Source organism: Mus pahari, chromosome 7 (assembly GCF_900095145.1).
Source record: "Mus pahari chromosome 7, PAHARI_EIJ_v1.1, whole genome shotgun sequence".
Lineage (NCBI taxonomy): Eukaryota > Metazoa > Chordata > Mammalia > Rodentia > Muridae > Mus > Mus pahari.
The window spans coordinates 96226553-96238251 of NC_034596.1; the positions used below are offsets into that span (position 1 = coordinate 96226553).

The 11699-nt window shown below is 41.1% G+C and overlaps 1 protein-coding gene across 3 annotated transcripts in view; it reads left to right on the top strand.

Annotated features, from left to right (window-relative positions):
• Cpsf2 (cleavage and polyadenylation specific factor 2) overlaps positions 1-11693 on the top strand; it is a 27099-nt gene extending 15406 nt beyond the window's left edge. For all 3 annotated transcript variants that reach the window (XM_029540981.1, XM_021201589.2, XM_029540982.1), the window contains exons 9-15: positions 4767-4867; positions 5165-5365; positions 6419-6571; positions 7211-7436; positions 8513-8812; positions 10499-10633; positions 11001-11693. In XM_029540981.1, coding sequence (XP_029396841.1) covers positions 4767-4867; positions 5165-5365; positions 6419-6571; positions 7211-7436; positions 8513-8812; positions 10499-10633; positions 11001-11093 — 1209 coding nt within the window. In that variant the 3' untranslated portion in view covers positions 11094-11693. The remainder of the gene's footprint in view (positions 1-4766; positions 4868-5164; positions 5366-6418; positions 6572-7210; positions 7437-8512; positions 8813-10498; positions 10634-11000) is intronic.
• The last annotated feature ends 6 nt before the right edge of the window (positions 11694-11699 follow it).

Here is an 11699-nt window from a genome sequence, read left to right on the forward strand (position 1 = left end):
CTGCATAGTTCCAGGGTTGGCCTGTAGCAGTGGGGCTCTGCATAGTTCCAGGGTTGGCCTGTAGCTGTGGGACTCTGCATAGTTCTAGGGTTGGCTATTTTGTATTGTGTCCTTGTAGCAGCATTTGAAGGAATATTTACTTTATGAGAAGCTGCATGATATCATCTTATATAATAAGTCATTTAAGAAAAGCATAATATCAGCAGCCAAAGTCTGATAAATATTCACTGTAGCTACAGCATTGCTGATCAAGGATCATCAGCAACCATATCAAAATAAAATACTGTCTTGGGTTATTTAATAGCCTAGAAATACCAAGTTACAAGAACTGAGAAGTACTTGAAATGGTTTCATGAGAGATGAAATGCTGAATTTGAAATTTTTAATTACTAGAAACTCAATTAGAATTGATATGCCATTGAGGAATTAAAAGGACATTAAAGGTTTGCGAAAACAAAATGAAGGGAAATGGCATTTCAGAGCATCTTCATGATATCAGAAATGGCGGAAACTACTTCGTGTGCTCTGGTCCTGTCCCTGCTCACACCCTCCTTCCTTCTCTCCCACTGCCATGTTCTGCCCTCTACGTGATCACACCAGACCAGTGTGTCTTCACAGGAAAAGCAGCGCTACCATGGACTCATGTGAGACCCCACTCTTGTTCCAGAAGTGTGTACGCTGCCCAGTAGCTGTGGTAACTGACTTCTCACACACAGCATTCCCGTGGGGCCTGCCCCCAGGTCATCACCATCACCATTCCCTGTCCTGACCCTCCTGCTCCCTGCTCTTCTGTGACTTCCTGTAGCACTTATCCCTTTTTTTCGTTTTGATAATCATTGTTCTTGCTGGGTAAGGCAATCCCTTCTTATGGTCTGAGTTGCATGTCCCTGCTAGTGACACGGAACAGTTTCTCACATACCTGTTGACCATTTGTCTTCTTTTGAGAAACATCTGTTTAAATCTGTTGTGCATTTCTAGACCATCTCATGTGGATTTCTTATTGTTTTGAGTTTTCCAAGTTCCTTGTATGTTCTGAGTATCAGCCTCTTGTCAGATGTTTTCTTATTCTGGAGGCTGCTTCTGGACTCTCCTCTGGAGGCTGCTTCTGGACTCTCCTCTGGAGGCTGGTTCCTTTGCTACAGAGGTGCTTTGTTGTTTCCTTATGCTTTAGGGCGTGGGTAACCCATATTTATTCACTGTGGTCACACAGGGTCTGGTTTTTATTGTTTTGTTTTGTTGTATTGAGCAGGGTTTCACTGTATATCTTAGCTGTTTTTGTATACCAGGCTGGCCTTGAACTCAAAGAGATCTGCCTGCCTCCTCTTTCCAGGTACTGGGATAGAAGGGTATATACCACCATGCTCAGCAAACACCCACTTTTCTGACCCAAGCACATTCCACACATACTGTTCAGTGCACTACATATCCTTAGCGGTTCTTCTGCCTGTAGGGGAATCGAATTATTTACCCTGGCTGGCTCCTTGTCCTCTCAGTCTGTTTAAAGGCCAAGGCGAACTATCTAGTTGGTACAACCTTGTATTCTTTTTGTTAGTTTTTATTACCATGTGTTCTTTATTGTTGTCTTTTTGCCACCAAATTGAATAAAGTTCCAGAAGAAGAACTTTTTCATATTCTGAGTGGCCAGACTAGTCCCTAATGTCCTGGTGTCTTGTTGAATGTGCTGGTTGCCATCACAATGACAAAGGCTGAATTCCTACCAAGCCATGTCACTGACACACCAGCATTTACTATGGAGTCTGACTTTTCATGAACACACAGTGTCCGAGAAACCTAAGCCTTGATCATTTAGAAGAAGAAACACAGTAATCTTAAAAAAGTAATGTTAAAACAATTAACAGACTGGAAGTTTAAGATTAAGGAATTAGGGTAGATTAGGAAAAAGCATAATTTGGAATGATATAGTGCAAGTGTTGAAGCAATGTGTCTTAGGGTTGATTTTCTGGAAGCTTTATTAATACAGCAGTTACTTTAGAAATCTGAAAACATAGTTTTATTTATGTATTTATTTATTATTGAGATGGGATCTTGTTGTGTACATTCTGGAAGCTTTATTAATACAGTAGTTATTTTAGATATCTGAAAACAGATTGATTGATTGATTGATTGATTGATTTATTGAGATGGGGTCTTGTTACGTAGTTCATTCTGGAAGCTTTATTAATACAGCAGTTATTTTAGATAACCGAAAACACAGCTTTATTTATTCATTTATTGAGATGGGGTCTTGTTAATTAGTTCATCCTGGCCAGATCTAAAACAGATTGATTGATTGATTGGTTGGTTGATTAATTGATTGATTGAGATGGGGTCTTGTTATGTAGCTCATCTTGGCCAGAAACTCTAAATTCTTCTTCCTAAGGCTCCTGAGTTCTGAGATTACAGGCTTGAACCAACCAGGAGGCCAAGGCAAACTTTTTTTTTTTTTTTTAAAAAGAGGTACAAGTTAAATCAAGAAATTAAATACTTATTTAAAATTTGTGGGCAAGGTATCTATTATAAAATGTTAGCAACTCAAGTAATTTTAAATCATGTTTCAAGTAAGCTACTAGCCAAATGTGAGATGCCACATTTGTGAACGTTTGTCACTTAATTTGGGATTAGTTTTTAATTTTTATTTTGAAATAGTTTCAAATTTAACCAAAAGTTGCAAAAAATAGTGTGAATGCTTCAACTACCCAGTTGTCAGGGTTTTAGCTGGATTTGCTGTATCACATCTTTATCTACACAGGCAGAACATTATATATACATTTTGAAAGAAATAGCAGTTATTCCAGCCTTGCCTTACCTTGAATAATACCACAGTGTATGATGTGGAAACAGGAGCAACAGAAAACAGGAGATAAACTCTGACCCTGCCAGCTCTAGCCAGTTGGTACAACAGTGTCCTTTGAAGTCACATGTTCCAGTTTTGTCCATGAATGCACGTGCCCAGGAGGACATGTTGCATTGATTCCTTGTGAATTGACATTGAAAAATTGCTAATAATTTGTAGGTTAGCTTGCAGAGTGGTGAGTTTCATTATAGCATTTTCATCTACACACGAGCTGCTGTGCTTAGCTCTCCCTCCTGCCCACACTCGCTCCCTTCCTTCCCCTAAACAGTTCCTCTTTCTGCTCTTACCAAGCTCATCCCATTACTGTCTCTACTCCTTCCTTCATATCTCTTCTGCCTTTCCCATGATCCCCTTTCTAGTTCATGATCTCCCAACATATATATAATAAACACACATACTATATATATGTTGGGAGATCATGAACTAGATACATATACATACACACACACATATTAAAATCTAGGCTCTGTTTACATTAACTGTTTTCTTATTTTTTTATATATGTGGATGCTTTGCCTGCTTGTATGTCTGCGCCATGTGCATGTCTAGTGCCCATGGAGGCCTGATGAGGGTATTGAATGCTCTATAACTGTGCCTACAGACAGTTGTGTGCTGCTATGTGTGTTCCCAGAATTGAAGCCAGATCATCTGGAAGACAGTCAGTCCTCAACCTCTGAGCCCCTTGTTCCTTTATGTTTTGAAATCATTATGTATATACACGTGTATATCCGCATGGCGCACTCATGGAAGACAACTTTCTGGAGTGGAGTTCTCTCCTCCCACAGTGGGTTCTAGGGCTGGTGCTTAGGTCATGGGGCCTTCGTGGCAGGTGCTTCTCCTCACTGAGCCATCTCGCCAACCCCAAGGATTCACTAGTTTTCAAGGTACTCTGATGATAAGAGAATAAGAACTGCTAATTCAGTTGTTGCATGTTGATGAATTTGCCCAGTTCTTATTATTTTAAATGTTACTACTATATACATTTTAAAAACATCTCTTTTAGTAGATTGAATTCTAGAAATAGGAAGATCTGTGTCATAAGACAAGCACAGTTTAATTTTTAGTTGTTAGCAAATTATCTTCTGACAGTTTGCTAATATCTGCTGGAAACCCTATAAGGTACCCTTTGCCCAGGTAACAATTACCATTCCCAGTCTTTCAGATGAAGCAAATTGTGATAGCTTCTGCGTGTTACCTGTGTCAACAACCACTAATAAATTATCTGTCTGTGGCTATAAGCCATCCATGTTCCTTACTGTTGAAATGTCCTCTGTATAGTTTGTCCTTTTTGATGTGGAATCTTTTTCTTGATTTGGGGAGTTCTTAGGAACACATGCATGCCTTCTGACGGGCATAGTACAGCCAGTATTTTCATCTTTTCTTTTAGTTCTGTGAGGTTTTTTTTTTTTTTTTTAAAGATTTATTTATTTATTATATGTAAGTACATTGTAGCTGTCTTCAGACACTCCAGAAGAGGGCATCAGATCTTGTTACGGATGGTTGTGAGCCACCATGTGGTTGCTGGGATTTGAACTCTGGACCTTCGGAAGAGCATTCGGGTGCTCTTACCCACTGAGCCATCTCACCAGCCCTCTGTGAGATTTTTAAGACTTTTATTTTCTCTATGTATTTTCCATGTATTCTCTACCCATTTTTTTCCTTCTGACTTTGGGGCTTTCTGTGACTTTTCTCCTTCCCTCTCCTCCTTTTCCCGATTGACTGGCATAATTTAGCAAGTTTGATGTAAATCCACCAGCTCCCACAGCTCACTCTTAGTACCAGTCTAAGTGAGCTACAATGTTGTGTCATGGAAACCTGATTAATTTCAGAGAAGAATTCACTTCATGACACATTTCACACTGGCTGCCCAGCTCTCCTAACACTGCCTTTTCTTTTGTGTGTATTTCCTTAGCTGAGGAAACGTGTGAAGCTTGAAGGGAAAGAACTTGAGGAATATGTGGAAAAAGAAAAACTCAAGAAAGAAGCTGCTAAGAAACTGGAGCAGTCAAAAGAGTGAGTCGCTCTTCTCGAGTAACTTCTGAGCTACTCATAAGGTTAAGTCTATGCATTTACTGTAAAAAGAATACATTTGTAGGACTTAACACTCAACGAAAATAACTTAAATTTCCTTTCAGTGCTAATAATACCAATTTATTAGGCAAATTAATGTTGGGTTTATGCAAAATATTAATTGACTATTACATTATGGTTGGGGTCAACATTGGAGAGTAATTTATTCATAGGTTTATAAATATTAAGTCAAATTGTCTCAGGGACATGATGACCTGTTGTGTTGCCCAACCCTCGTAGGGCAGACATTGACTCCAGTGACGAGAGTGACGTGGAGGAAGATGTCGACCAGCCATCAGCTCACAAGACAAAGCACGACCTGATGATGAAGGGGGAAGGCAGCCGCAAAGGGAGCTTCTTCAAACAGGCCAAGAAGTCCTACCCCATGTTTCCTGCCCCAGAAGAAAGGATTAAATGGGACGAGTATGGCGAGATCATCAAGTATGTGAGCAACGCAAACTCTCTTGGCTCCATGAATCTGATCTCTGTGGTCACCATGAGCTGTGCAGAAGACTTCTGATTTGAAGCACAAAAATAGAAGCGTTGAGGACTATCCTGAGCATTAGTAGTGAAGGGAAAGGATAGTTTCCCTACTTAGTTACAGGAAAGGTTTTAACAAAGACAGTTTAGACATCCTTTCCCCTGATGAAGAGGTAAGGGACATGCTGTGGAGAGAGAGAAAAAGAACGTCTGTTCGTGGTTGTATTTATTTGTAGAAAGTTTTTGTTGCTTTGGTTTTTTAGGGAGGGGTTGGAGGAGATGGAGGGAGGCTTAGGGATCAAACCCGTGGCTAATACATGCTTGGCAGTTACTCCACCACTGGGTTACCCTCTGTCACGTTGAGGGTTTGTTTTTAAGGTGTCCAGTTTGCATCATTCTAAATGATGCTTTAAGTGGTTGTTACTGCTATTGTTATTCTGTGGTTTTCACAGCTGGAGATGTTGGCTGTGGGGGGAAAGGAGCTGTAGCAACCTGGGTGCTGGGGAATAAGGCCTGGGTTCTCAGGAGTGAGAATGGACTAGAAAGTTACAATGATGACCACAGGGTTAGAGAATTGTAAAACCAGCTATCTCACACTTCTGTAATGCTCACAGGGAGAACTACACACATACACATGTACACTCACTCATAAGTAAATCATAGAAAGAATGCAGGGCCAGACTACAGGAGTGCTCATTACAGCCATTCTGCTCTTCTCACTGGTCTACAGAGTTTAAAGAGTTTGCTTGGACTGGAAATGTAGCTCAGGAGTAGCATGCTGGCCTCGGTTGTGCAAGGTACTGCTAGCTAACTAAATAATAGTACTCTTCAGTGGTTATGAAAAACACTATACATGCAGTCATCTGATGATTAATATTATGTGTTCCTTAGCTTTGAGTTAAATGAATATTTAAGTCTTAAAATACATGAATCTTAAAATTCTATTAGTCAATTACATATGTTACATAATGTTAGCATGCCTTCCACATGTCTAATTAGAGACTCACTGTTTAGACCAGAAGATTTCTTAGTGCCAGAACTTCAGGCTACTGAAGAAGAAAAAAGCAAATTAGAATCTGGTTTGACAAATGGAGAGGAACCCATGGACCAGGACCTGTCTGATGTCCCCACCAAGTGTGTCTCTGCAACAGAGTCTATTGAGATAAAGTAAGTGTTTTGGTGGGGTTTGGAGACTTAGGTTATAAGATGGTTTCAAGCACTTGGGTTATGTAACTGACATAGATTGTTTCAAACGTGAAATTTCAGCAGAGCCTCTAGTAAGCTCGTGCTTTTAAAACCCCCTTTCTGTTAGAAGACCTGTGAAGGATAGCGGAAGGATGGAAAGGGAGCTGAACAGTAAATGTAGACTTAGATGAAGAGACATTTTTTCCGGCGTTTTTAGTAAGTCCAGTAGCAGGTGCGAGACTGGTGCAGCCGAGAAGCTAATTCTGAGTTAGTGCTTATCTCATGAGGTGTCCTCCTTGACTTAGACCCTCCAGTACCTGGAGGAGAGAATTTAGCAGGACCAGACGTAGTTAAGAAACTTCCCTTTTTTGCTTAATATAGTTAATACTGCCAAGAAGTCATTATTTTGGAATTTGAATCATCAGCGAGCACGTGGTTTATTTGCCCAGTGACATCTTTTATATATAGTCTTGGACAGAGCTTGGTTGGGATACATACTGAAACACATGTTTCACAATTCCCCTTATATAAGTTATTTGCATTTCTCTCCTAATGGTAAAAGCCTAGTTTTTGAGTTAACCTACGAAGAAAGTGAGCTTGAATAATGATGTCTAATTACAGAGCCAGAGTTACTTACATAGACTATGAAGGACGCTCCGATGGGGACTCCATTAAAAAGATCATCAATCAGATGAAACCACGGCAGCTCATCATTGTCCACGGCCCACCAGAGGCCAGTCAGGATCTGGCCGAGTGCTGCCGTGCGTTTGGTGGGAAAGATATTAAAGTATACATGCCAAAGCTGCACGAGACTATCGATGCCACCAGTGAGACGCATATCTACCAGGTAAATATGTGGATGGAGCCGTGGGGAAACAGACATTGCTGTTCACACTAGTCCACCACACTAGGAATATGGCGAGTGAGGTGGGTACAGCCCTAACACGTCCCAAGTTCAGGGTGCTTAAAGCAGACAGGCTACCTTCCTCTCACACATACTCTTTAGCAGTGTGCGAGGTGCTAGGAGAGCATAAAGAAGGGGATCGGGGTGGGGGCTTCTACTCAAGTTTGGATGTTCGGGAAAGGTTTTCTGAGAGAAGTGATAACTGAGCTGGCTCTTATTAGATATCAGGACACGCTGCAGCAAAGAGTGGGGGAGGATGCTCTAGGCAGACATGAGGGGATAAGTGTTCACAAAATCAGAAAGACATGTTCATTTGTGAATGACAGGGTCTAGCAGTGTAGCCCAGGCTAGTCTCAAACTCTCTTCTCCTGCTTCAGCCTCCGAGGTGCTAGAATTATAGGCATGTATTACCATGCCTTAAAAAAAAAAAAAAGTAACCTTTGCCTTTGCCACAATTCTTCTCCTAATTGTGAGAAATAGAAACAGGGATAGCAAACAAGGCTAGTTAGAAGAGAGATAAGTCTCACCTGGTTGTGGGAGGTAGTGACAGTTGAAGGTAGGGGTGACATCTCTATCTGGAGAAAGTTAGAACTTGCCAAGCAGAAAAATTATTCTGGGTAAATAAGAGGAAGAGACATGGGGGTGTGAGATTACATGGAACGTTCCAGAAAGCACAGGAGCCGACACTCTTAGGTGTACCAGTTGTAGCTGCACATCTGGGCTCTAGTCTTTATTTTAGTAATTACACTAGAAATACTAGAGGCAGCATCCAGTGTTAGTATCTGGTTGGGGGTAGGGGATTCTATTGTGCAGTCATATTGAGAACCTTGTTTTGGAAAGTGGCCAAGGATCCTTAAGACCTTACAGATAAGTATGTCATTGTGAAGATTAAAGATCTGAGGAGAGAGGTTTTTAGATGTTGATCATATTGCCAGAGTTAGATAATGGCAGAGATTATGTTTAATTGGTCACCTACACCCTGTGGGGTTTTTTTCCTCCCTCTCCCCTTGCCTCTCCAGGTAAGATTAAAAGACTCTCTTGTCAGCTCCCTTCAGTTCTGTAAAGCTAAAGATGCCGAGTTAGCTTGGATAGATGGCGTTTTAGACATGAGAGTTTCCAAAGTGGACACAGGAGTTATTTTAGAAGAAGGAGAGCTCAAGGACGATGGAGAAGACTCTGAAATGCAAGTGGATGCTCCTTCAGATTCCAGTGCCATAGCCCAGCAGAAGGCCATGAAGAGTCTGTTTGGAGATGATGAGAAAGAGTTGGGTGAGGAGAGTGAGATCATTCCCACACTGGAGCCTTTGCCACCTCACGAGGTGAGAAGCCTGTGCCATCTCTGTGTCTCTGTGTAGTGTCGCCTTGTGCTCTGCCATTGAGCTGCATCCCCAGTCAGACTGTCTCTCCATTGGTCGTTCTTCTAGTTCCCCTGTTGTGGCTTTAGCCACTTAAAATGCATTATATAGGGGTCAAGTTTGGAGTTCTTAAAAAGGACTACCCAGGGGATATATGTCTGTGTGTCTTGATCTCTGCAGCTACAGAATGATAATTTAAAGAAAATCCTTATCAAATTTTTTTTTCATTATTAAAGTTTTTTTTTTAAAGAATTTATTTATTTATTTTATGTATGTGAGTACACTGTAGCTGTACAGATGGTTGTGAGCCTTCATATGGTTGTTGGGAATTGAATTTTAGGACCTCTGCTCGCTCCATTCGGCCCTGCTCACTCTGGCCCAAAGATTTATTATACATAAGTACAGCACCAGAAGAGGGCATCAGATCTCATTACTGGTGGTTGTGAGCCACCATGTGGTTGCTGGGATTTGAACTCAGGACTTTCAGTGCTCTTACCACCCGCTGAGCCATCTCTCCAGCCCCTCTTAAAAAAATTTTTATGTACCATACACAGAATTATGTTTTATAATTTATTATTAAACAGATTTTTTTCTTTCTTTCTTTCTTTCTTTCTTTCTTTCTTTCTTTCTTTCTTTCTTTTTTCTTTTTTTGCTAATTCTCCCTCTTTCTTCTCCCTCATCCCCTGGTCCTCTTCTGTGCTTTCATGGCGTATGTGCCATATTACCCTCCTCTAGCTAATGCAATCACTCATGATTTGTTTTTTTGGTGTGGACTTTGACACCCGATTGGAAGGTTGTATTCCTGGAGATGGGGGTTTCTAAGAATGCATCTTTCTGTTGTCAGTTCCACGCAGCTCACTGTGGTTTTGATGCAGTTAAGCATCTTCCTTTGAGTACAGCTTCACTGCTATAGCCTAGGAGTTACATGTTCTCAAGAGGGACTTAGTTAATTAGAAAGGCTTCTAGGGAATGAAGCTAGAGCAGTGTTAATACTGTGAGAGGCCTACAGACTTGTCAGGGGAAGCCTTTAGCCCACCACGGAGTTGAGATGAAGAGATGGCCCTTTCTACTGGCTTCTGAGCTAGCACGACTCTTTAAATGCAGGGGAGACGTGAGGAGGTTTTTTTTCTCTGTGCTAAAGCTATAGTCCTCTTCAGAACACTTTCAGAGTAGCAGCATTAGGCAAAACCACCTGCTCTTCTGAGTCTCAGCCCATAGTATCCACTGCAGTCACTTTGAGATAGGACGGAATGTGGAAGTGGCATTAGGGACTTAGCCTCTGAACGAAGCAGGGGGCTGGGACCTGGAAAATGAGGTTTTAGTTCTGTTCTGCCTCTTGATACTTTAGTTGACCCCTCCAGCAAGTGGGTGAGCGGAGAGCATAATATTACCTTGAGTCTCTGTTATTAGGAGGCATGAGTAATAAAATTGTGAAACATCAGGAGATGTGAAGGGCTTTGTAATGGTGAATGACAAGGTAGAACCCAGAATACCAAATTCAGAATGTAATTTACAGTCTTGAGATGATCTGTCAAAGGATCTGAGGGATTAATAGAACCATCATAGAGATCGTGCAGTGTTCCACTTTATCCAGTACAGCTTTGTGTCTACTGTTCTGTTGAAGTTCCTCTTTCCCCTTTGACCTTTAAGGTTCCTGGACATCAGTCAGTTTTTATGAATGAACCGAGACTGTCTGACTTCAAGCAAGTTCTTTTGCGGGAGGGGATTCAAGCGGAATTTGTAGGGGGCGTACTTGTCTGCAACAATCAAGTAGCAGTTCGCAGAGTAAGTTTATTTTTAATAAGGGCTGGGTTGAACATGTACTTCTAAAGCTTTATCATAATTCTGCAGTCTTACAATTTCATAAAACTGGAAACCAGCCATATACATCCACAATGATGGCTGTAAAGGCTTATAGCAGTGATTCAAGTGAATGGTACATCATCTCATAGTGAAGTTTTACTATGTGACTCCGCTGACATTTATGTGTCTGTAAGAACCCATTATCACAGTGTTTTACCTTTATTCCGGAGTCAGGGCAACCCATTTCCTGACCAGTCATAAAGTGATCCATGTTATAAATGTTGCTTAGTGTTTCTGCATGTTGATGAATGGGAGATGTACTAAAGAACTTTTAAAACTGTTTTTCTAGACAGAAACTGGACGCATCGGGTTAGAAGGCTGCCTTTGTCAAGACTTTTATAGGATACGAGACCTTTTGTATGAACAGTATGCCATTGTGTAAAGGACATGATGTCAAGATGTGTCTGCTTGACCTTTCTCAGGAAGAAAGGATTCTCATCTGAGGCTAAACTTATGCTGTCTTGTTTTGTAACATACAAAAAGAATCTGCCAGAAAACGTGAGCATGTATTAGATTTTGAAAAATATGAATCAAGGGCCTGGGGTGTAGCTCAGTGGTAGAGCTCTTGCCTAGCATGTGCAAGGCCCTGGGTTTGATTCTCTGTCCTGAATAAAGAAAGAAAGAAAATGTAAATAGAGCCCATTTTGTAAATGCTCTTGCCTAGCTCTGAATGCTAGAAGCCCAACGAAGAGACAGGCCCAGAGCCAAGGGAATTGGTTTCCTCTGCAGGTCCCTTGTTCCAAGCACTCAATACTTGAAGAAGAAAAAGGAGAAAACAAACAAACAAACAAAAGAACAGTGCAAATTAGCAAACCAGTAGATGGCCTTACAGAAACTGGTGTGTGCGCATTTGTGTGAACAGTTTCTTGTGTTTTCTGGAATAAGAAGGGAGAATTGTATAGAAAGAGTATGCTATGTAAGATAACAGAAGCCTCATGGAACATTTTTCTTAAGAAACGGGTGATGTGGGCTGGTGAGATGGCTCAGC